This window comes from Caenorhabditis remanei, chromosome V (genome assembly GCF_010183535.1).
Source record: "Caenorhabditis remanei strain PX506 chromosome V, whole genome shotgun sequence".
In the NCBI taxonomy this organism is placed as follows: Eukaryota; Metazoa; Nematoda; class Chromadorea; order Rhabditida; family Rhabditidae; genus Caenorhabditis; species Caenorhabditis remanei.
In genome coordinates, this window is record NC_071332.1 from 10,973,751 (window position 1) to 10,997,707 (window position 23,957).

The 23,957-nt window shown below is 38.8% G+C and overlaps 6 protein-coding genes and 1 pseudogene across 7 annotated transcripts; 1 reads left to right on the forward strand and 6 right to left on the reverse strand.

The window, feature by feature from the left end:
- The first annotated feature begins 704 nt into the window (after nt 1–704).
- Nucleotides 705–1,984, forward strand: GCK72_018929 (annotated as a pseudogene). The gene is made up of 2 exons: nt 705–867; nt 1,851–1,984. Coding segments are annotated over exons 1-2 (297 nt in total).
- On the reverse strand, nt 1,773–13,938 carry GCK72_018930 (uncharacterized protein; the record flags this gene model as incomplete). Its single annotated transcript, XM_053732809.1, has 14 exons — nt 1,773–1,980; nt 2,054–2,937; nt 3,019–3,585; nt 3,640–4,326; nt 4,374–4,550; nt 4,617–5,579; nt 5,636–6,181; nt 6,236–8,272; nt 8,337–12,127; nt 12,175–12,319; nt 12,407–12,851; nt 12,942–13,375; nt 13,481–13,698; nt 13,746–13,938. The coding sequence occupies 14 exons, from the start codon at nt 13,936–13,938 to the stop codon at nt 1,773–1,775; spliced, it is 11,295 nt and encodes a 3,764-aa protein (XP_053581722.1).
- Nucleotides 13,939–15,899: 1,961 nt separating this feature from the next.
- On the reverse strand, nt 15,900–16,661 carry GCK72_018931 (uncharacterized protein; the record flags this gene model as incomplete). Its single annotated transcript, XM_003110594.2, has 3 exons — nt 15,900–15,953; nt 16,000–16,416; nt 16,524–16,661. 3 exons carry the CDS (start codon nt 16,659–16,661, stop codon nt 15,900–15,902), a joined length of 609 nt encoding a protein of 202 aa, XP_003110642.2.
- A 768-nt stretch (nt 16,662–17,429) lies between these two features.
- GCK72_018932 (uncharacterized protein) lies at nt 17,430–17,907 on the reverse strand (the record flags this gene model as incomplete). Its single annotated transcript, XM_003110241.2, has 2 exons — nt 17,430–17,618; nt 17,782–17,907. 2 exons carry the CDS (start codon nt 17,905–17,907, stop codon nt 17,430–17,432), a joined length of 315 nt encoding a protein of 104 aa, XP_003110289.2.
- Nucleotides 17,908–20,635: 2,728 nt separating this feature from the next.
- Nucleotides 20,636–21,215, reverse strand: GCK72_018933 (uncharacterized protein; the record flags this gene model as incomplete). Its single annotated transcript, XM_003110351.2, has 2 exons — nt 20,636–21,046; nt 21,099–21,215. The coding sequence occupies 2 exons, from the start codon at nt 21,213–21,215 to the stop codon at nt 20,636–20,638; spliced, it is 528 nt and encodes a 175-aa protein (XP_003110399.2).
- A 313-nt stretch (nt 21,216–21,528) lies between these two features.
- GCK72_018934 (uncharacterized protein) lies at nt 21,529–22,164 on the reverse strand (the record flags this gene model as incomplete). Its single annotated transcript, XM_003110372.1, has 3 exons — nt 21,529–21,576; nt 21,621–22,022; nt 22,066–22,164. The coding sequence occupies 3 exons, from the start codon at nt 22,162–22,164 to the stop codon at nt 21,529–21,531; spliced, it is 549 nt and encodes a 182-aa protein (XP_003110420.1).
- Nucleotides 22,165–22,757: 593 nt separating this feature from the next.
- GCK72_018935 (uncharacterized protein) lies at nt 22,758–23,117 on the reverse strand (the record flags this gene model as incomplete). Its single annotated transcript, XM_003110496.2, has 2 exons — nt 22,758–22,961; nt 23,004–23,117. 2 exons carry the CDS (start codon nt 23,115–23,117, stop codon nt 22,758–22,760), a joined length of 318 nt encoding a protein of 105 aa, XP_003110544.2.
- Between the last annotated feature and the right edge of the window lie 840 nt (nt 23,118–23,957).

Here is a 23,957-nt window from a genome sequence, read left to right on the forward strand (position 1 = left end):
ATTTGGAATGGAAGAGGAACGGAATGAAAGAAGAAAAAGAAAAGAAAACAGTTGAAAAATAAGAGAAACGGCACTCAATAACAACAAAATGAAGACGACTTTTGAATGTGTGGTGAAAAAAGGACCAAGTGGTTTGTTATTTTCAATGGGTCCCCGAGAAGAAGAACAGCTTCATTTGATTTGCAAATTTTACAGAGGGACTTCTAAAATATTTTATGGAGTATATATTAGAGAATTCATCTGCAAAAAAATTGGAGACGATAACTGGAGACTTGAATTCTAATTTTCTGAAACTTCAGCTGAAGATCAATTAGAACTGAAGAGACTCTTCAAAACCTGAGCTTGTGTAAAATTTAGAAACGTCGGCATAAGTGGTCAGTTGTGAAACAAAACTCAATTTTCGCAAAATCTTGAGACGGAAAAATTTCAGCCATAATCAACGAAACACTCGGGTTACAGGAATGTTGAAGAACTAACTCAATTTCAAATCAAAATTAAAAGTTTCTAGTTGGAGAACATTGAGACAAAACACAACACCTTTCTTTTATTTCCCGATATTTTCCTTTTTCGTCATTCCCGTTCCCACCATTTTCCTCAATGTCCTCCCCATCTTTTGATTGAATTATAACCATAACTTTTATTGTAACCGCTTTCTCGTTCTCTTTCATATCATACTTGAATACGATTCACTATTCGTTCGCGATATGCGGTTCTTATTCTTTTTCTTGCTCCTCACAATTTTATACTTGACTGTGGTCAATGTAGATGCTCGTCGTCGCAAATCAAGAAAAGCTGAATGTGAATTTGACATGGACTGTCAGAAGTTCGCAACGCAATTCAAGAAAGTGTTGTGCGTGGATGGATACTGTAACTTTACGAGAATCAACAGAAGAAAAAATCCAGTTCCGTTGAGTTTTCATTGGTAATTTTCAAGTCATTGAATAAAGTGTTTGTTATTAGTTCTCGTTTTGAATAATCAAGTTGCGGTTTATAGATATAGAAAAGTCATAATAAGGAAATAGACTTTCCATTCTGGAAAACACCACGTTGGTCAAACAAACCACTAGAAAGGACTAACAAGAAAAAAACATTAAAATAAAGATCTCATAAATCTAGATGATCATTTGAGTGCACATTCCCAGCGTCTTTTCTTTTTTCTTCGTTTTCTCAGTTTCTCTTTTTATCTCGACTCGCAACGTTTTTGTTTCAATGTGATTATCGCCGAAAATAATGGGAAAACTAAAGGAAAAAGTGATCGACAAGACGTGAAAGAAGTAGAAGAAGGTCTCTTGTGGATTGAGTGGCTAATTCGATTTTCAGAAAAAAGAAAGAAAGAAGGATAAGAATTACTGTTGAGTGGGCAGCTCCAGACGAGCCTTTGATCACTCAGTTAGCCCCCATAGTTGTGATGGTCATCTCTGGAATGAAGTACACATTGGAAAATCAAATTAGAAATCTTTTTATTATGTACCATCATTGAATTATAGACACACAGAAAATGATACCCGTCTCAAGAGAGAAACAAAACTAAAGTTCAGGTTTTCTTTGGAAATGGTTACAGAATCAGAGATCGTGTTGTACTGAAAATTGGAAAAGGAAACCTTGAATTTGAACATTGAATAAAATTGAAAAGAAAGACGGTAAGTAATCAGAATCTAAACCGGAAACTTGGAATTGACAACAAAAATTATATTCAAGACTAGACAACCAACAGGAGTTATTAGCTTCCCAATAAAAATCGGAGTATTCAAAGACACAATACTAAAAACGAATTAAAAAGTACTAATATTTCTACATATTCCACAACCCATTGCGAATTCTTCACCAGTCGGAGGATGTTTCATTTTCAGAGGACACGTTTGATCTTCCATTGGAGTTGATCGAGGACCCACTGGACACGCAGGAAGTTGATTTTTCGGGAGAGACATCAGACGTTGGAATTCGTCGTGACACGGCGCACAAAAATGAGTGGTGCCAAAACTGAAAATAGCATATGTTTCATAATAAAAGTATCTTTATAGAAATAATTCAGAATGCAAAAAAGAAAACTGACCAGAAATAAACTGCAATCGAACAACAGAATCGACACTTGTATTCCAAGAACTCAGCCCCATGTCTCGGACAAATTTGACCTCCACTTGTATCCGAACAGCCACCACATAAAAGTTCTTCTGGATTGAATTGTGAATTCTCCAATGCTGCTTGACACCGACTCTCTCCTCCGAAGTAAGCCTTCTTGCATTTATGACAAAGCACATACATGTACCTGTCGAGGGCATACTCTTCTGGTTGATTGTAAAATTCGCTTCTTGGATCTGTGAGAGCTTGTGTGTTCAGTAGACCGTCGTATTCCAATCGCATTTTTGCCTTGTCTACCACTTCATGTCTGATTGCTTTCAAAGGTTTGATCAAGTCTTCAAGACCACTGTGCTCAATTATTTGAATACACAGTGGACAATGCATAAATCGAAAAACAATTCTGGGGCCATTCCATCTCTTCTCCAGAATCAACCTAACACAATGATAGTGGAAAATGTGACCGCATCCTAGTTTGATACACGGTGCTGCTCCAAGTCGTTCAGTGAAGCAAATGACACAAACATCGTCTCCGTCTTGTGTGGTTTCTGATTTCTTACATGTAATACACGGAAGGCAATCTTCTTCATTCCTGATTCCTCCGCAGAAATGATTGCAGGTGTGCATGACTTGGCAAGCAGTTTTAGCGTAGTTCACGCAGTCATCATGGGTACATGTTCCGTCCAGATTCTGCTCTTCGATGGGGACGTGATTCCCACAGAAACGACACGTCATTGGATGGACACCAAGGAAAGCTGCAGAGTCTTGCATAGCTGGTTGAATTGAAGACGTTGAAGATGGAAATAAAGTATCAGCGGCAACTTCTACCATTCCGTTCAAAGCTTCGCCGTGAAACAAAATCTGGAAAAATTTTCTATTTTTCGAGTTGTTGAAATAAGTCAATAGTTTTTGAAAGGGTCATTTCGGAAAAAAACAACTTACCAAAAAGTTCAAAAATTTCATTCTGGCACACCCTTGATGGATATTGATATCGTGTTGTGCGCTTGATTGAACCAAATTTTTCACTCCGTGATTTCTATTTTTCTTGTGTAGATGCATTACGGTGAAGCATTCTTTACAAAGTGCCACGTCACAATCCACACAGAAAACTTGAGCTACAGTATGTCCGTCATCATGATTTTCACACAAAGAGACGGGTTCTTCATCTTCTTGATCTTGAACTGATTTCCATCGTTCTGATAGCTCAAGCCATGACTTGTTCTTGATCAAAGCTAGAGATGAGATTGCAGTCCAGAACCGTTTCGACCCAACAACAGCTACTGCCTTGCTTTTTCCTCCAGAGGACAGAGTTTCAGTGTAAGAAACAGATTCCGGCATTTGGATGAGACTGAGGAGACAATTGGCAAGTTCACATCTAGTGGCGACGGACCACTCTGGAGTGTACGTTCCGCTGCAGAGGTTTTCAACAAGAAGTGCTGTTTGTCTCCCAATATCCATATCGATTGATTTGTCAACTCGCCAGCTTTGCGGAGCATTCAAAACGGAAGACTGAAAATCGCAATTTAAGAATGAACTAGACAAAATAAGAAAAAGTGAACTCACACATAAATGAACAGTCACGACTGTGTGCGCAGCTTTGTCTCTGACTTGCAGTTGAATAACTTTTCCAACGACAACCAAAAGATATTTGATGATTTTTGGAACTTCCACGTTAGTAGGTGAAAACGAAGCAAAAATACATTCCAATGAGTTCAGACATTGTCTTTGAACAACAACCGGAGAGAATATCAGCAATTGAGTGATAGATGTCAATACTGAATTTCGCTGTCCGAAACTATCCATATTTCCTCTTGAATCACAAATTCTGACCAGCAGGCTCATTAAACCACAGCAATATGAATAGTTTCTTTTTGACTTGTCACAAAGTAATTCGACTTCTTTTTCCATTGCTTGAACCACTTGGTTGTACACGTAGTTTTGAAGTGGATAAAGTTGAACTCTACTGAACAATAAATCTATTACACGTTCTCTCAGAGTATCATCCTCCGATAATTCTCCACAAAATGCTTGAGAAGATATTGCTTGGAAAAGTGCAAATGCATCTCGTTGAGTGTCATTAAAGAATAAATGATGAGAGGTAGATGGAACCATTCTTGGGGATCCGCAACTCTTAGCAGGGTAGCCAAGAATCATGAGTTGTCGTACGCGAGACGCTTGGTTGGGTCCTTTGAATTGTATTTGAATGTGATGGATGCCTTTTATGCAACATTTCACCCAACCACAGTGAGTCTAAAATGAAACAATTATATTGGAACTAGAACTGACTGAATGCTTACGTGTTCCAAACTGATAATTGTTAGATCTTTTCGTCTTCCGTCTTCTAGAATTGCTTTGAAAGAAACAGCAGCTATTCGGTACCCCTCATCTCTTGCGTTATCAATATACAGAGAAAGTATCTCTCCACGAGCACTTTCTTCGAGTTGAACAGCTAAGGAACGAGAACGGTTTTTATCCTGAAAATAGAAAACATTTATGAAAACCACACTCTTTGTAAGAAAAAAAGAAAAATGAAATCCCACCTCGTCTCCACTTTCCCAAAATGTTTCTCCACTTCCATCTGTCAAACAAATCACCATTGCTTGTCGACTGCTGGCACTAATTTCAGCAAACTTCGTAATATCTATCATCTCTTTCACAAATCGATTATCGACGTCCATTATTGAAGTATCCGATAGAATTCCTCCAACTGTTCCCAGAATATTACACGTCAAAATTAATAAGTCTTGCTCTTGCGCAGTCAATTGTAGTGTCCATGACTTGAAACACAAAGATTTCAGTCTCCCATCAACCCCAGCTGACTGCAGAATGATTGAGACAGTGTGCAAGAATGCATGGAGTTGAGTGACCATATCAGCTGCAATCGGTCCTGCCAGGAAGCAAAGTCTCCACGGATGAGGCAAGATATTGGTGTTCTTCTTTGCGGAAAACATGTATTCTGCCAGTCGATTATATGATGTTAAAGTTGTGAGATACTGCAGAATGATATCCGATACACTATATTCTGATGATACCATTCTGAGAAGCCAGTTCCAGACACGAAATGCGTGAGCGAATGCGACAGCACGTCTCACGGACTGAACGCATGCTGCTCGAATACGTTTCAAGTCATGATGTTCCACACAAAACGCTAGAACTGGTCGTTTCAGAAGTGCCGAGGTTGATGGATTGGTGTTGGAGAACAATGTCCGAAGGGCAGCAGATGGGGATTGAAGAACTTCAGCTGGCTCAGCAACATTTAATGGACCTGGACGATGGTTTAGAGATGTTGCTTGGTCTTGGAACTGTTCTGGAGGTGACATAATTACATTCACTTTTGGTCCCGGATCGGAAGAATATCCGAGTTTCATATAAGAATTCTGGTGAAGAGAATGAGTTTGTGGGACATCTAGACGTTTTTGTTGACTCCGTGGCATAGTGGATGGTGTGCTCAGATGAGTGGGAAAGAGATTGATAGTCCAACCAGATGTCGCAGCAGACGAGTTCTGAAACAAGGTCAATTATGTAGAGTACTATAAACAGACCAAATGACAAAACTTACATTTGATTCAGTCTGCAGTCTGCTATTCAAATCTAACAGGAACAATGCATTTTGTCGAATTATAACTTCAGGTCTTGCATCTGATGCCGATGTAGAAAACCGAAATTCTCTCCATCTTCTAGTCCTCTCTTGATGATGTCCTGCTGGGGTCTTTTTCAAGTATTGAGATCGGCAATTGTTGCAAAGAAGGTACCATGGTGCCTGTCCTCTTCCCCCAGCTCCACATTCACCAGACCAACCAGTTGTAAACTTTCCACTTGAATTATATCCGTAACCAAGACAATCTCCACCACATCCAGGATGCGCCATTCGAAGATGAACTGTCAAAGGAACAGTTATGTGTGCATCACAGAGTTCGCATCCACCGTTTAAGGATGCAGGTTTAACAGAGTCGCTGTGCATAGCTTTGTTGGAAACCGGGGGCATTATCAAATGTTGCTCAACGCTAGTTTCTACAACTTCACAAATTTCTCTCCAAATTTTAACAATGGGTTGAAGAGCTGCTGGTGCATTGGTACATGATGGAAGTTCGCACGATTGCCAGATCTAGAATGAGGAATGTGTTATGGGTGCTTATAAATCAGAAAAACTAGAACTTACATTATGCAAATTTTGGTGGAATCTCAAATACGCTGCTGCCGCCATCAAGTCCTTCACCAAGTGCTCATGCCAGACAAATGCTGCGAAAACTGCTCTAATGCAATCAGCAACAGAAGGCGTCAATGCGTTTGGAAGTCTCGTTCTTCTTCGTTCCACTGGTCTCGCCAAATCGACTTCATCATTCCCGTTTGTTGAAAAAGTTAATGATGTTTCCGAGGAGGGATCATTGTTATGTAGAACATATTTTTCAACTCCAGATAGTTTAATCCAGTGACCGTGTCTATTCTTTATCCATCCACTACTAACCAAATCACATGGCCCATAAATCTTTTCTCCGTCAATCATTGAATGAGGAGCGGGAGCAGAATAAACTTGAAGAATGTCATTCGGTGTTAAGTTATAGGTCTCCTTCGCATCAATCGAAACACTATGATGTTTACTTCCACTGGATTCTTTCTCAATTTCTTTCCTTCTCATCCTCACAATTTTTTCTCGATCTGTATCCGTTTTGAGCGGAATTAATTCTCTTTGGAGTGCTTTGTGATAAGCCAAGCACCATACTTGACCTATTCCAATATTACATCCGTATAACAGAGCGGTCTCATCCGTGAGTCTTATCCATTTTCCATCTTCGTTCTCCATTTCTTCAATAAACTCAACCAATGCCCCACGAGGAACCACCCCGACAGAAGCTGACGCCAGGGAAGTACCAAGTCGCATTCGAATTCCAGAGAAGTCGCCGGAGAATGGAATCGAAACGGTTCTCGCAACTGTCATCTGTGCTCCATGGCGTTTCCCAGACGACTTGACTTCTTCTCCTTTTCCATTAACTCTTTCAGAAACTTCCACGGTGTACGTATGCGATATGTCGAATCCATCCACCTTACACTCTATTCTATATCTTCCAGCAGTGGTGGGTGTCCAGGATCCAGAGAAAACGGAAGAATCAGAAGACTTGAGGGGGATTCGATCTTTTATCAACTCTTCTATCATAAATCCTAATCGAATTTCTTCCACAGAATAGTTGGAGTAGGCAGGCATTGCGGCAATGTTCATGTATCTCGTATGGTTCACAATGATTGGTTGAAATGGATTCTGATGGATTAACAGTGACGATGGTAGGTTGCCAATATGTAGATTGTTAGTGATAGTTGATTGAGGATTCCTGTGACCCAGTGAGGCGTTTGCTTCGACTTGCAGTTTTGGACAATCCACTTCCCGGTCGTATTGATCTCTACAGGATAGTTTCAAAATGACTGCTTTTCCAACAATTAATTCATCATGAGATAAAGATAGTTGACATTTTGAAGCATCCACAACAGGTCCCGTTGGCAACCACCTTGCTAAGAAACCAGCAGATGACGATATGTGACCGGATAGAAACTCTCGAAGAAACTGAAGATCTGCAGATTGTGCTGGTGGAGGTTGTCCTTTTGTGCAGAGTTCGCTGAGAGTTGGTGAGTGACTAAGACTCAAACCCTTCTTCAGAAGACTACCATGTTTCTCGAATAAGTGTCGTGTATCATCTTCGGCTGTACTCAAATGTTCGATATTGCTCGGGTTGATTGGCAGTTGAGTCATGATTCTACATGCATTTGCTGATAACCAAACTAGATCTTGTTCTAATCGCATCGTGGTGTCACTGTAGCCAACCAGGTAACCAGTTACCGTAACATGGTAACCGAACATTTGATCTGATGTTGCACCTTCCACAGCTGACGAAGCATCCAGAACAAACAGTAGACAGTTTCCAGGAAGAATCATAGGATAGTGAGGCCACTCATTACCATAGCATCGTTCCACAGGCATATATGAATGTTCGTCAATTTTAAGATAGATAGTCAGTTGATCATCAAATTGAGCAGTTTGACAGTCAGGAGAGAATCGAACGCAAACGTAGTCAGCTTCCTCGAAATTGACAACCATTGAGCTAGACGTGTTGGGTTTGTAGGGATGTTGGCTTTCAACGACAGACGTTACAATTCCAGAATACGGAGCTTCACAGCCACTGTCTTCGGAATCGTAGGAGTGGAAGACCTAAAGTTAAAAAAAATATTGTTTAAAAAATTCAACGAAGTGAATTCGACTGAAAGTTACTCACTCTTTCCACACCGTTCAAATTAGAAACCATCGGAATCAACTGTTCCATTGTCGACATCAATTCAAGTGCTTTATCCGGAAACCTCTCCATGAAAACCATGACATGAGGACTGATGTGAGACATCAAATGCTGACAACACGCAGGGAGTGCTCCACCATCCGTAATTGCTGCTCCTATCTTGTTAGCCATCAATCGTAAAAGCAAAATGAATGTATCATTTATTGTTTCCTGTTTGACTGGGATCGTGCTTGATTCATCTACTACCGAATACATTAAGAAAGGCAGTTGACCTCTCTGTACTGTTGTACCATTTTGACTCATCGAGCAACCAGAGAAAAGTAGACGTCCTCCATTGAGAAGTTGCACTTGAGGGACTCCCCCTTCTCCGCAGAAGGTTTTTGCATTCTTTATCATATTGACTTTGACTGCGTACGTGACTCCAGGGGAGAGAAGCACGTTCTCAGGGAATCGAATTATCCCAACTTCTTTCTCATCTGCCGACATTTCCGCAGAGACACGTAGAAGACATGTCCACTTTTCCGATGAATCTGGCGCCAGCATCAGAATTTCACCGATGAAGTTTCTTCTGTCTGGTTCCAGTGGTAGATATATTCCAAATCCATGAAGTTTTACACCTTCGGAATCCACTCGAAAAGCAACTGCATCTGAGCATCCATCCGACATATCCCACGTCGGAGCAGTACTTCTTTTCCGGAACCTCGCTGGAGTCTGGTGCACAACTGGTCCTAACATCATGTCCTCCGGAGGAATTGCAAGTTCTTTAGACACTTTGACAAGAATCTTTTCAGCGAGTAGAGATGTGTTTTCAAAAGCATTTCTCATGAAAGTCTGGTCGTATAGGAATCGGAGAATGTTTGGGAACGAAGTCAATGTGGCGAGAGTGTCTTTTTCACAATTGAAGTGTTTCAGAAGTAGTGATGAAAGCATTGGAAACCGATCATTGTTATAGTTAGAGCTCAGAAGTTGATGAGCAAACCGATCAATCTTTGACAAACTTCCAATAACAGCAGATGTCAGAATAAGGGTATTATGATCGAGACTACCCTTATTCATCACAGCCAGAAGATGTGCGTTGACAAGGTTCCGAGATCCCATGAAACAGTGAGACAAAGATGTAAATAACCTGATAGCTTCTGAAATACACTGCATCAAAGTATATCCTTCTTCCACAATCTTTTCCTCTTTCTTAATCAACGGTCGATTGATGTAATCAGTCATATCAGTCGAGAAGAAAAACTCGAGAAGCATCGAATGAAGATTGACAATTTTATTCGCAAAATCAATTCCAGGTTCCTCTTGATGTCCCTTCTCTTTGTACACTGTTTTCACAAATCTTGAAATAAGTCTCATCGACAAAAGAGCTACAAATCCTGCTCTCTCTTGAGACCATTGTTTTTCTGCACTATCTTCTCCTTGATTTTCCACTTGAACTCGTTGGAATGACCACTCCAAAAGCTGCAGTAGATTTCCAATCCCTTCTGCTGTCACGTTTTTTAGAGCCATAGGAGAGAAGAGATTTGACATTTCTCGACTGATAGAAAGTTGTTTGTTGTTATCTGCTTCCTCTCGCGTTTCCGTTCCACCGACAACTTGATAGTACAGTTCAGGAATCTGACCAACATTAACATCAGTTCCATTATTAGATACCACCGAATTCCGGAACTGAAATGAGACTCCATCACATTCCACAAGATGCTTCCCTCCAGCTCCACAATCAGAAGACGGTCCGCTGATTTTTGCACTGACAACGTGCCAATGGTTGGGCTGGATGACAATCGGTTGAGAGAAAAGTAGAGTTGCAGTCTCATGAGCGCCACAATCGTACATTGTCTCATCAGTTTCTGTGATTTGTTCCACGTATAGTTCGTCAGCATCATTTCCAATTTGTCGATATAATTTCAGTTTGGAAATGTACTCTCCACGACCACCATACAGGCCAACACCCACTAGACGAATTTCTTTAGAGACTTTGAATTGGATAGCTTCAACTGAATGAGCAGAGTATCCCCAACCACCTCCAGTACCTTCAAAACGATTTGCAACTGAGTATCCGTCCATTGCTGTTCTTTCTTGATCTTGATCTTTATCTCCATTTTTCTCTTTCCAAAAATCTGAAAGATTGAGCACATTTGCAGAATAAGTGGCTGATAAAAGTTGCATTCCGAGAGTCATCGATGTCGCATATGCAGGACTATCATACACTTGAACTGCGAATTCGGCTCCAGCAAGATAAGTCAACGAATCGAAGGCGTCTTCCACTTGTTTATCAGTTTTCTTGAAGATATCGTATCCCTTGATCTCCATTACAGCAGAGCTGTAGTACCATAACATGTCATACTTCGGATCAGTTGCCCAGGATATCAATGAACAGTTGTAGTCACTTGGATGATGTTCAAAGAGATTCAGCTTTCTACGAATCACAATGTAATCCTTGCCGACTTGTCTTGGAAAAATGAAAATATTTGTTTTGTTTGCCACGATTTGAGCCTTAAGAATATTGTCTTGAGATAAAAGAGGCGTATGACTGTGAATGATGGTAGAATCACCATCGGCTCCAATCCATCCGGCAAAAGAATCATTCGAGCCCTGTCCATATCCAGGAATTTTCTCCGGTGTTGCATTCCATCCTGCTTTCTCTCCTGCTGGCCTCGCAAGTTGTCCTTTTCCAAATGCACCAAATGTGTAGACGCTTCCATCATTGGCTCGTAGAACTGTATGATTGGCTCCAGCAGCAACCTGCACTATTAGCACGTCGGATGGTAGGACAACTTGTTGTGGTGTGTTCTTGCTTAATGTGTCTCCAACTCCCAGCTGGCCATGACAATTGGATCCAAATGTGAAAACCCTACGATCTGACGCAAGTAGTACAGTATGGAAGTTACCACAGCTAACACTTGAGACTTTCACATCATGAGGACCTTTACTCAGAATCAGACGTGCTGGATGCAATGTACTTCTTTGTTGAACAGCTGTTGAACTGAACTGCACATGTTGAGCCCTTCCAGGTTGCGGTGGTTCTGTTATCTCTCCACATGGTCTACAAAGTCCACAACGAAGACATGCCGACTCTCCAACTCCACAATGACACATGGTTCCCTTCATTCGCGGTACTCTTCCACAAGCTTTACCTCTTGCTGAGCAAAGACCACATTGCGAACAGACAGTGGGTGTATCATTGAGCCAAGTGTGATCCCCAATCGGGCAAATTTGATATTCCTGCCGAACCGTGTGCCGAGGAGATGATGTAACGGAGGCAGATTCAGTTCTTCCGCATTGATTCATGTTGTTCATTCCCCAAGTGAAAAGATGTCCATTACGAGACACTGCAACACCATGAGATTTTCCAAGAGCCAACGAAGAGACAACGACACTGTCCAGTCCGCAGAGCATGGAGTTTGATACATTGACTCTCATTGCGTGGAGACCTCCCATAAAGACTTTTCCATTTTCAGTAACATATCCATATACGTGGCCAGAAGCACAAATATGTACAATCTTCCGTCGATTCGAAGGTATCAATCTTCTCAACCTTCCGTTTCGCTTTTTATCATCGACGCTTGCAATCCATCCATGACCTGCACCGGATCGAAACATTATCGTATCCATTCCCACAGATATTTGAACTATTGGTTCAGGAAGACACAGTTCCATCCAGTTGTTTCCAGTTTCAAATAATCCGAATCGAGTTCCATTTCCAGCATAATACACTTTGCCGGATCGGGCTTGGATGAATGCAAGTTCTCGTGTAATATGAAGATCAACAGTTTGAGCTGAAATAGAAAACTGAAGATTAGTTTTGCGTATAATAATGCCTTACGATGAAGATTAGCAGGAAGATATTCTGGAAGCTGATGAGGACTCTGGACATCTCCGTGAGATTTGAACTTGACGTCTGTCAATCGGTGGCTTCGTCTAGAAGACGGTTCATTTGAAGGGGAGAAAGAGTCGTTGAGTTGAATTGTCTGAAAAGTGAAATAAATAAAATTAAAATAAAGATATTTAAAACAGAGCTAGATTCACAACTCTTAGAATCGGAAAAAAAAACTCACAGATAATGTAGAATTTGCAATCAAAGTTGCACTGTAGAAATAGGTTCCATCCGTGAATAGAGCATGTTGAACACATGTGGGTGGCAATATCACTTCTCCGATATCTAGCAAAGAATCAGTATCAATCACAGATATGCATGATGAATAATTTCTTCGAAGATATAGAGATCCATTGCATAAATACATTTGCACATTTTTTGATGATTTCAATCCTTGATTAGCAGCATACAACTTCCCAGCTATCGTCTCGTTCAGTCCAGTCCCTAACTTGTATAGACCGACATAGTTGAGAATATAGAGAAATGTCCCATCGCAAGCTGTCGAGCTGTGATTCCGGTTGTCGTCATCTGGAGTATCAGAAGATGGAGAACTATCTGGGAGGGATGGGAGACTGAAGCTGCTTGCAACTGAATGTTGGTGAACATCCATCATGGACCAGTTGGGTCTGAAAAATAAACAGAAAATAATTGAATTATAATCATAGACTGCAGTTTTCATTTTAGAAAACAATCAAAAAAAGATTTGAATAACTTACGGAGAATTCGAAGAATTATCTCCTCCAAGCGCTTTCCTTCTCACTTTCAACAACAATCTTCTTAAATTCTCAGGCATTTGTATCATATCATACGTGGAATCAGCGCTCATCCGAATGTTTTTCTTCATGCAAAACAATGATCGAATAGTGCTGGTCAAATGCTCCGGCTCTCCACATGCAACTGACAGAGCCACTAGACATGATGTGGCTTTTGAACTGACAGATGGGCATCCGTCTTCCCGAAGATTCTTTAGTACTGTGATCATTGCAGACATCGAGAGACGATTTTCAGATTGAAGGCATTCTATTGGCATTGATTGAATCAGAGATAAGAGAGATTCAAGGGCCTGGACACAGAGTTCAGCATCTCTTCGACTCAGTTGTTCGAGAACTTCGAAGATGCAAGTTAGGCTAGCACCGACCAGTTGATCAGTCTGAAAATTTATGGATTATATTTAAATTAGTTTTGACTTTTTTACGTAATGCTGATAGGATCATTATTTTTTCCAATATACCAGTTCTATATTTCCAATACTCACATTTCTATAGTGCTTTCCTTCTTCATCAGCACCACTCGTTCCAGCTTCTTCATCTCCCCGATCTTCTTTTTCTGTATTTTCTTCTGGATTTCCAAATCTCGCAAGTATAGATTTTGCAATCGCAACCAACGCAAATGGAGACGGCGGTCCAACCACAAATTTCGAGTTTAGTATGTCATGAAAATTTATTTGTTGTTGAGGATCCACTGGAGATTTGTCTGAAATTTTGTTTTTCTCGTATTGAATATCAAGCCAAATTCAATACCTTCGTCTGCATCAGTCTTCCCACAGTATGCCGGAACCTTCAGAATATCTGTCTTGCACGTGTTCTCTGCACATTTATACAAAAGTTTTCTCAGCCGTCGTGCACTTTTTCGGTCTTCTGGTATACTTGTGCCGAGTTGTGTACTTGTGCAACACACCCGGTCACCGTCGATTTCTCGTAAAAAATATGACATTTTGGAGTGGGGTTAATTGAAAATTAAAGTGAAGGAAATTGTTGATTCACACCATTGGTGCTCTGAAAATTGAAGGAAATTGGAATTTAGAACAACAATTTGGGAGAGGAAAAAAGGAACGAAGGGTAAAGAAAAATACGAAAGGAATGGATGGAGAAAAAACTCGAGAGATATATTTTGGCCCACGAACAATTATGTGGTTTTTTTGAAGGGGGGACCGGGAAAAGTAAAGAGGTCTACAATATAAAAGTATTATTTATGGGTTTTCCCCAAATAATTTGTAGGCATAGAAAGAAGGTTATTTCGGAACCTATTGTGACCGACTCTTGAGAGCTAATTCTAAGGGAAACGGATTCCAAACTCATCTTCAAACTTTTTAAATTCAGAAAGTAGTAAACTTAAATAGGAAAGATAGACATGGATGTATTTTCAACAGCAAATGATGGTCCTACTTAGGAAATGTACTGTTTTTTCAGCACTTTGAAATTTTAAACACTGAGTTAAACACTATTTTGAGTCGAAAGTTACAAAATAAAGTATTTTTTAAAGCTCTCGCACTATTGACTTACTAACTGTTCTCCGTTCGGCAACAAAAATCACGTGTCTCTATCCTTCTCTCAAAGAAAGCAATCATTACAAAACTGTATCTCACTTGAACAAAAAAAAACGAATCTTTCAAAACCCAAAAAATGATTCCAGGAAATCGAATTTCCTGCTTTTCTCCTGGCTGCAAAATTCAAAGGAGAGGTACAAGGAACGAGACGAAGAGGGTCCAAAAAAGGGTATATGCTCGTTTTGTTGTAGAGAGGAGGACAAGAAGAAACGAGAAGAAGCGAGAGAAAACGAGACGGAGATGAAAATGGAAACGGGCGAGGGTTTAGAGAGTATGCTGTATGTGGTTGGAGACAGACATCTGTCTTGTAATGGGCAGCCGGTCAGACAATTGGAAATAGTATAGTTAGAGATAGATACGCAGAAGGACGGGTGTCCCTAGATGGACAAGAAGAAGAAGAAAGAGCTCCTCGTTTGTGTGTGTCTATGTGAGAAGTGTCGAAAAGCGGAGATGAAGGGAAGGAAGGGATGGAAGGAAAATAGGGTGTGGGTCCAAAAAGATTTGAAATTAGATATGTTGGGACGAGTCCAACATGAGACACTTTTGGAAGGTACTTCTTGATGGGACCACCCGGGTGGTAAGAGATGGGAAGAGACTCTGAAAACAGGAAACGCGACTGGCTAATCCATGAAGATTAACGAGGGTAGTGATGAGGCTTCTGGGACGAAGTGTTTTGATTGGAAAATCTTAAACTGCCAGACGGAAAAACAATTGCCTGTTTGCATCCCTAATTATTATTATTCGTATTCTGGAGCAATTTGTAGATATATTACGCCATTCAAGTTCTGATTCGAATGTCTGGTCAAGACTCAATGCTGGAAACCGTTTTAGAAATGTTTTATTCGTCTCTTACATTCAGAAATATGAAAGCTTACATATTTCTAAACCTAGTTACAAACATTTTAGGCCCACTTCGTTTCCCAAGAAAACTGTTTGATTAACAATCTACGGAGTTCACATTTTTTGAAAAGCTACATATATGAAGTGTAAAACTATAACTGGTTTTTCTTTGCAACTCCGTCTGAAGAAATATCAAACTGTCTAAAATCGATCATCTTCTGCAAAATGAAATTGGTCATATATTCTCCACCATCTGTTATTTTATGCAGATGTTTTCTTGATACATCCTATTCATTATTTTATGCATATGAGCATTACAATTTCATGAGGAGAGAGAACTGAAGGAGATGAATAGAATGCGATCATTCAAATGTCAGACCTGGATTAAAAGCCACCTTTTCAAATATCTGACAACAGATAAAAATAATTACTTTAGTTTTGAAATATTTCATATATTTTTTAAAAGAAATTAATTGCATCTTCTTCGCAGTATTCCTCGAAACCGTTTTCAAAGTTCATCAAAATGACATTGTCTGGTTATGTTGCTGAGTGAGACGAAATGCTGGAAATATTGAAATATTTTTGATGTTATAAATAATTAATCTCACATTTTTGAATCCCTTCCAATGTTCCTCACTGCATGTTTCGGTTATCTCTTCCTTCAAACAGTTATCCTTTCCAAAAAAGTTCTTGCAAGCCAATTTTCTCTTCTCTTCTTTTTTATTTTCATCTGTTTCTTTTGAAATATCTTCTGGAAATGGATCCCAGTCTTCGAAGCATTGAGATGATTTATCTTCAAGTTTATCACTACATTCCACAAAGTCCGTTGAAATGTAGACAATCGTGTCACAATATGTTTTGATCATTCCAGAAATATCTGATGTTTCTTTATCAGTCGGCGAAGTTTTGCAGTCGAGAGCTGTGAAACAGTTTTGAAGAGAGTCACATGAACTTTTGAAACCGGCAGTATCTGCTTTATTGTCCAGATTCAAGCTTTCGATTTTCTCGAGAAAATCTTGCATTCTCTGAAATACCAAGTGAAAATTTAGATTACTAGAATTGAATAGAGTGCTTCTTGTTTCTCAAAAATCATAGTTTTCATATTTTACAACAAATATATCCATGTACTTACAAAAACACAAGAAATCGCTTTGAGTCCATCTCCCAACGTGCAATTGTGATCTTTGCTATCTGCAGTAGCAAGACTTCCACCGTGAATGATGGAGAACAAAATTGAAATAATGAAACAAATTGTGAGTTTCCAATACATTCTGAAAAAAACTATTCTTATCGATTTTGAACGGAAACCGCTGTTGAAAAGTAGAAAAAGATAAAAAATGAAAATTGTGTTTTTGAATGTTTATTTCTTGTCTTTTTGTTTACCAAGATTGATCCTAATAGACGCCAACTGTTTTCATCACGATGAAGAGGGAGGACCACATGAACAGGCACGAGCTGAGATTCCGCTTTGTTTTGTTTTATTTTATTTTAGAAGAGATAATTATATATAGGACTTTATCGGAACGAAAATTTCGAGAAGAAACATAATGCTTTATTGGAAGGTTTGTGAGAGATTTGAAAATAAATAAGAATTAGGAAAAGTGAGTGAAAGTGACCACAATCGTATGACTTAAATTATTGAGATAATCGGAAGACAACATGAAAGAGTTATAGAGAGAAGGAAAAAAAACAGTAAATCAGAAAAAAGGTTATTCATTTTCGAATTTAAAGTCAAAAAGGTATGGTGTTTCAGTAATAGTTGGTATCGCTTGGAAGATTTGATTTTCACTCAACGAGCAGTTGTTCATGATCGGATTGAGCTCAATGAAGTTCTGAATAAAAGAGAATATATAAAGTGTTCCAAATTGTTTAATAAAATTGCTGTTGTAAACTTACATCTCTGAATTGAATCCATTTTTCTTTTCCGCAGAATTCGGTGACTTCTTGTTCCATACAGTTCTCCGCTCCAAAGAAATTGTCACAGGATTTTTTGATTTGATCTCCTCGTTTGATTTCATCTTTCTCATGTTTCAGTGCGTCAGGTTGAAATCAGTTGTAAGATAAATGAGATGGCCACAGAAGATGTGAACCCATCGTGACGTCTCAACTTCAGTTTTGACCGGACTACATGAAAGAGGAAAGAAACATCTCTCGATGTCCTGAACTCCTGGGCAATAGTTGAAGTCAATCGGGTCTCTCTGGCTGTCTTGGTAATGTTGCGGATACTCTGGAAGCATGTATCGTGATGCAGTAGAATAGTGGGAAAAAAGAAAAAACATTACAGTTTCTAGAGATTTTGTTGATCCTTTATGAGAAATAACAGTGATCAAGATCTAATCCATAGCCTATACTACTTCTGAAGGGTTCATCTTACAAATTGTTGTACTTACCAATAAGCATCCATAATCGACATACTTCGCGTGTCTTCTAGTGCACACAGGTTTGAACTCCCAAATGAAGTTGATTTTGGCTATAGCCAATCCGATCAAGCATAGGAGGATCACTTTTTTGATCATGACCCTGCAATAAAACTTCAAATCTCAGGGAAAAAGATTGAAAAAGGAAAAAGAGAGAGGAGTGAAGACTGGCAATCCATCTCTGCGGAATGAGCCAACTGGGCAGGGAAAGCAGATCGTATGAATGGGTGGAGTCAGGGAAGGAGAGGAGCGACGTGTGAAAACTCGAGAAAGGTATCAGGGAAAAAGAATAGAGATGTTCGCTCAAAAAATGAATCTCTTTTCAGTGGGAACTTGGAGACAGCGAAAATGTGGCTAATGATGTGTTTTTGATATGAATATGATGGTTAAGAGACTAACTACTTGGCTTTGTTCCGTAGCCGTTCCGATATGTCATTTTCAAAAAACCAATAAGTTTAGAGCATATTGTGTGGCAGAAAGTGATAAGTTGCCGTCAGAGTGAACATCAACCAATCGCGGATTGCACCTAAAATCTGCAAAAAGGAGTATATTTTTCCTTTTGGAAGAACGAGAGACAAATACCAACGGGAACGGATTTTTCAAAAACATGAACACTAGAAAAATTGAAGGTTAGCACTTATCATGACGGATAGAGCTGTCTTGTTTCTTTTTTGCAAGTTGTACTTTAGAAGTGTTCGTGCAGAATACTAAGAATCAGTGATATCAAAGAAATCATTTAAAGTCTAATCAACTTCACGAGCAACGTCTTTTGAGAATGAACTCTTGGAAAAAGTTTTCAAAAGAAAGTCTAATTTTTTGCATTTCTGAGACAATACAGAATTCTATAAAAATCTCTTTGGAAATGTCAGCCGATTACTGTTCTAAAAAAAAACAAAGTATGACTTTCACCAGAACGGCGTTCATATTCAATGTATTTCTGCTAATTTTTTTCAGATGAAAATGATATTAAAAAAATTATTCATAGTCGTTTTATTCACGTTGTTTTCAGATACCCCGTTACGAAGATCCAATTTCGTCGTTTCCATGGCACTCTCCTCCGCAGTCTCAGATAGGATTTTCCAGTTAGAGTCTTCTATTTGCCACCCAACCCTTTCCATTTGATATTTTCAGAAAGCAAATCCGACAAGCCGTAGGCGGATATCAGCTACGGAGAGGAGACCGCCGCGGGAATACAATTGAGGCTCATTTACTGCTCTCGCACATCTTTGGAAAATAAAATAGAGCCAGGGTGAAGGGAGGTGAGCAAATCTATCCAACCGGAGAAAAAAACAGCGGAGGTTTTGCAGTTGACTCCGTGAGAAATAGTAGTTAGAAGAAGATGAATGTGCGTTCTGTGTTCCGAAACAACCATGTGTTCAGAAACAGGACACATATGTGCTCTATTCAGTCGGCACTTTGAAGTTATCACCATAAATAACAGTTCGGGAGGCATCAAGATGTCACTGGTTGTTTCTCCGATCGACTAGTGTGTTTTTGAATCGCGATGTTTTGTTTGCTGAACGTTGTTTTCAACTACCACTCAAATACACAGTACACATACATTTCTTAATCTGCACAGTATATGTATCAGCGTTGATTTACTTGACAGAACAATTCTATATGCTCTTTCGGCTTTTCCCGAATACTCGTGTGTCTTTTTTTGAGGAGAATTTTAAAAATTTGATATTTCTCGTGAACTGCCAAAAAAAATCGGAAGAACGTGACACTCTATAAGCCTGTTAGATCTGGAACAATGATAATATAAAACACATAAAAGAAGTGTATCCATAGTAAAACTCTTCAGTTCGAATCTTTATACTCGAGTACTACCATCGTGTAAACGCGACAAACCGCCGGAAAGATGATCAGCCCTTTTGACTATCTCCACGTCATCATGCTGCTTGTTGGCCCTCTTATGGTCATAATTGGATGCGGTGGAAAGAAGAAACCTCCGTTAGTTACAGAAATAAAGTTATTTTAGCTGAAATTCTTTCTTCAGACCACCGAAAGCTACATCAAAGATGGCACCGCCGCCCCCAGCTGCTGTGGCTCCGCCGGCACCTACGCCGGATGCTCCTGCTCCACCTCCAGATGCTCCAGCTGCTGCTGACGGAGAAAAGAAGGATGAAGATAAAAAGGATGAGAAGAAGGATGAGGAAAAGAAGGACGGTGATAAGAAAGACGAAGAAAAGAAGGAAGACGAGAAGAAGGACGATGATAAGAAGGAAGGTGATAAGAAGGAGGATAAGAAGGATGACGATAAGAAGGATGGAGACAAGAAATCAGAGAAAAAGAGTGAGAAGAAGAGTGAGATGAAGGACGAAGAGAAGAAGGATGACAAAAAGGAAGATAAGAAAGACGAGAAGAAGGAGAAATCCAAGAAATCCAAGAAGTCCAAAAAGTCAAACAAGTCTAAGAAGTCAAAGCGAGATAAGAAGGATGGTGATAAGAAAGACGAAGAAAAGAAGGAAGACGAGAAGAAGGACGATGACAAGAAAGACGAGAAGAAGGAGGATAAAAAGGATGATGATAAAAAAGAAGACAAGAAGGAGGATGACAAGAAGGAAGAGTAGACATCTGCTAGCACTATTCTGTCAAACTCTTTTTTTTTTCATTCGAATAAACTTGAGTTTTAAACATTTTTATTATCTTCTTTGCTGAAAGTTGAAGCTTTCAGCTAGATAAATTGCTTTTCAGACAAAAAGTTTATTAATTTATAAAAAGGTGAAATGTTTTAATTATCTGTTTCGAGCACCACAAATTCCGAAAATTTTAGCAATATTGGTTTGATGCTGAAATTAATTGAAGCCTTTAATTTCACATTCCCTCATACCTTATGGAAGTGTTCCCACTCCAGTTTTCCACAAGTTTCAATAATTTGCTTTTTCCCACAATCATCTTTTCCATTGATATCTTTGCAATCTTCTTTCGAAGGCTTTGTATGGTTCATCATTTCTCCGGTTTTTAAGAAATCATCTGGGAATGGATTCCACTCTTTGAGGCATTTTGAGTCCAGAGCTTTCAGTTTCTCTTTACATTCCGAAAACTCAACAGTGAAGTATTTAACAGCTTCACAGTTAGCAATGAGATTTTCGGTGGCAATATCCAAGGAGGAATTATTCAAACATTTCAGTGATGGACTACATTCTTCAAATGACTTGCAATCTTTGAGAACGGCTTTTCCAATTTTTTTGTAAGCAGGTTTGTCGCTCGTTATTTCGATAAGATGTCTGAGGGTCTGAAAAGTAAAGTAATATTGTATTGTAAAAAAATGTTGGTTTCATACTTACTTCATTACACTTCGTCACCTTCGGACCAAGAACCTTCGGGGTACATTTTGATCTATCAATTCCAATAACATAAGTGAGAAGTACAAGACTGTTTAGCAGATAAAATATGCTATACATACTTGAAATTCGTCTGGTTAAATAATAGAAGATTAACAGAGAAGTGTTAGAGTGTCAAAAAAAACCGATATTTAAACAAAACTTAAAACCAGTTCATTCGTTTTCTGATGTCATCTAGTTTACAAAAAAGATAAAAGATGGTTAGTAATCGGTTAGAAGAAAAACAACTTCAGTATTCACCTGGTGAATGAATAATTTCTACAAGTACTCTTCTGTCAAGGAAAACAGTGACTGTTATTCAGTTTTATTCAAGTTCGAAATAAACAGAAGGTGGGGAAACAGCTTTGAGTATTGTCTCCCTAATGGAACAACGTCATTCGAAATCGCATGCTTCAATTATTTTGTTCAATGCCAGATAGTGCTGAAAACTCATATCATTTTCTTGAACTCAAAGATCTATTTCACCTTTTTGAAGTTTTTCCATGTCTCCAAACTGCAATTATCCGTGATCTCTTGTTCCAAACATCCATCTTTTCCAAAGAAGTTTTCACATGCTTCCTTCTGACGTTTCTCTTGTTCTGCCGGCGAGTCTTCTATATCCGGAAACGGATTCCATCCTTGAACACATGTAGAGTTCTTCGTATCAACTATTTCAGCACAAACGCTGTATTCAGCGGAAACGTGAAAAGCAACAGCGTCACAGTAAGAAATCGCTTTGTCAATATTCTCAACATCTTTACCTTCTCCACCACATTTCATTGGGACCGCACATTTAAGAAACTCAATACATATGTTATTCAGTTTTACAACGTTTTTATTATCGTTCAAATCAAGAGATACGGCTTGTTCCCGTATTTCTCGATGATTCTGAAACCGAAAAAGTCGGCAGAAAAGTAAATATTCTACTTACAAGGATACATTTCATAGCTATCGGCAGGTCAGATGGATTACATTTGCTCTCATCATATCCGAAAACAGAACCAATCAGGAATATTGTTAGCAATATCATTTTTAGAGAGGTGAAAAGTCAGAAATCGTAACTTTTTTATAGGCAGAGGTCAAAACACAATGAATCACAACTTGGATGGTAAAATCTTGCGTCAATACAGACGATTGATAACGATGAGGAAACAAAAGAAGATGAAATGCAGTAAATTGCCGATCTCGATCACTTTCTATATGTTGAACTGCCGGTCTGTTTTTACAGGCAGCCCGTGAAATTTTGTGTGAGAGCTGAAGTTGAAGTTTCAAGTTTTCCGCCATTACTCTACTTATGTGGGGAAAGTGTAAAATTTATTTATTCAGAAATCGTATTTCAATCAAATTCACAACTTCCTGTGATTCGAATCAGTGCCAGTTGATTCTGAAAAAAAACTTTTTTCAATTCAACCGGTGAAACAAACCTTCTTGAATCCATTCCAAACTTCGACTCCACATGCTTCCGACATTTCTTTCTCTAGACAATTATCTTTTCCGAAGAATTCGTTGCAAGCAGTTTTCCGAAGGTCTTCATTTATCAGAGAATCATCTCCAAGTGCTGGTAGCGGATTCCAATCATTCACACACGTTGAGTTACGAGCAATTAACTTTTCATCACATTTTTCAAAAAAGTGGTGTATGACGGAATATAGAAGCCTCGCAGAATGCATTCACATCGTCAACTAAATCAATTAATTCTTTTTCAGCACCACACTTCAAAGTCTCTGAGCATTTTTCAAATTCTTGACAATGTTTGTTCAACTTGTCAATGTTCTCCTTGATAGTCTGGTTTAATAATAAAATGTTCTCTCTTACTCCATTAAAACTCTGAAAATTGATAAACTTGGGAGAAATTCATCGAAAACTTACTTCAATACACTGTTCGTTTCCCCCCTCGGCGGGAACACATACCACGTCGTCACTACCGAAAATTCTGGACACGAAGAATATTGTTAAAATATATAATAGGAAAGCAACAGTCATTGCGTGAGAAGTTGACAGAACACAATTAAGTTGTGAATCTCGTTTTATAGACAGCGAAAAACAAAAGTGAGACAGATCAACGATCATTTAGAAATGATACGAAAAAATATTGTAAACAGATGTTACGTGAATGATGAAACATGAAGAATTGAACTTTGTTCAGTAAACTATGTTATGGTATCAAAACTGATCAAAATTGAAATTGTTCGAAACCAAATGATCACAAGATCTTGTTGAGTGCCAGGTAGTGCTGAAATTCAATATCTTGTTCTCGTCTAGTTTTAATTACCCACTTTTCTAAATTTATTCCATATCTCGATTTCACACATCTTCTTGATCTTCTCCCCAAGCAGTTATTTTATCCAAATAAATTCTTCTGATAAGCTTTCCTTTGCACTTTCTCGTTTTCTTTTGAATCATCATCCTCATCTGGAAATGGATCTCGTGCACTGCAGATGTATAAACTATTAAAATAATTATCAAACCTAGAGACATTTTGTTGCAAAAAAAAGAGCATAATGTACAATTATTCAAATTTACATGCTCCCGTTGCCGCATTCATTGTTCATACTAAGCAACCCACATACATTCAAATCTTCCAACAGAAATCTAACAGTTTTTATAATCACTTCCGAACACAACAGAAAAAAAAAGAAATATAAGAATCATAATCTGAACCTCTGACAACTATAAGATGAAATCAAAAGAAGGAAACAAACAACTTGTTTTTGAAACATTACAATTAAAATGTGTTCATTATCAAATTAGAAGAAAACTGAAGATCAATTATCTGATAAAAGATGTTCTTCTCAAAATATGATACAATGCAAAGTATGAAAA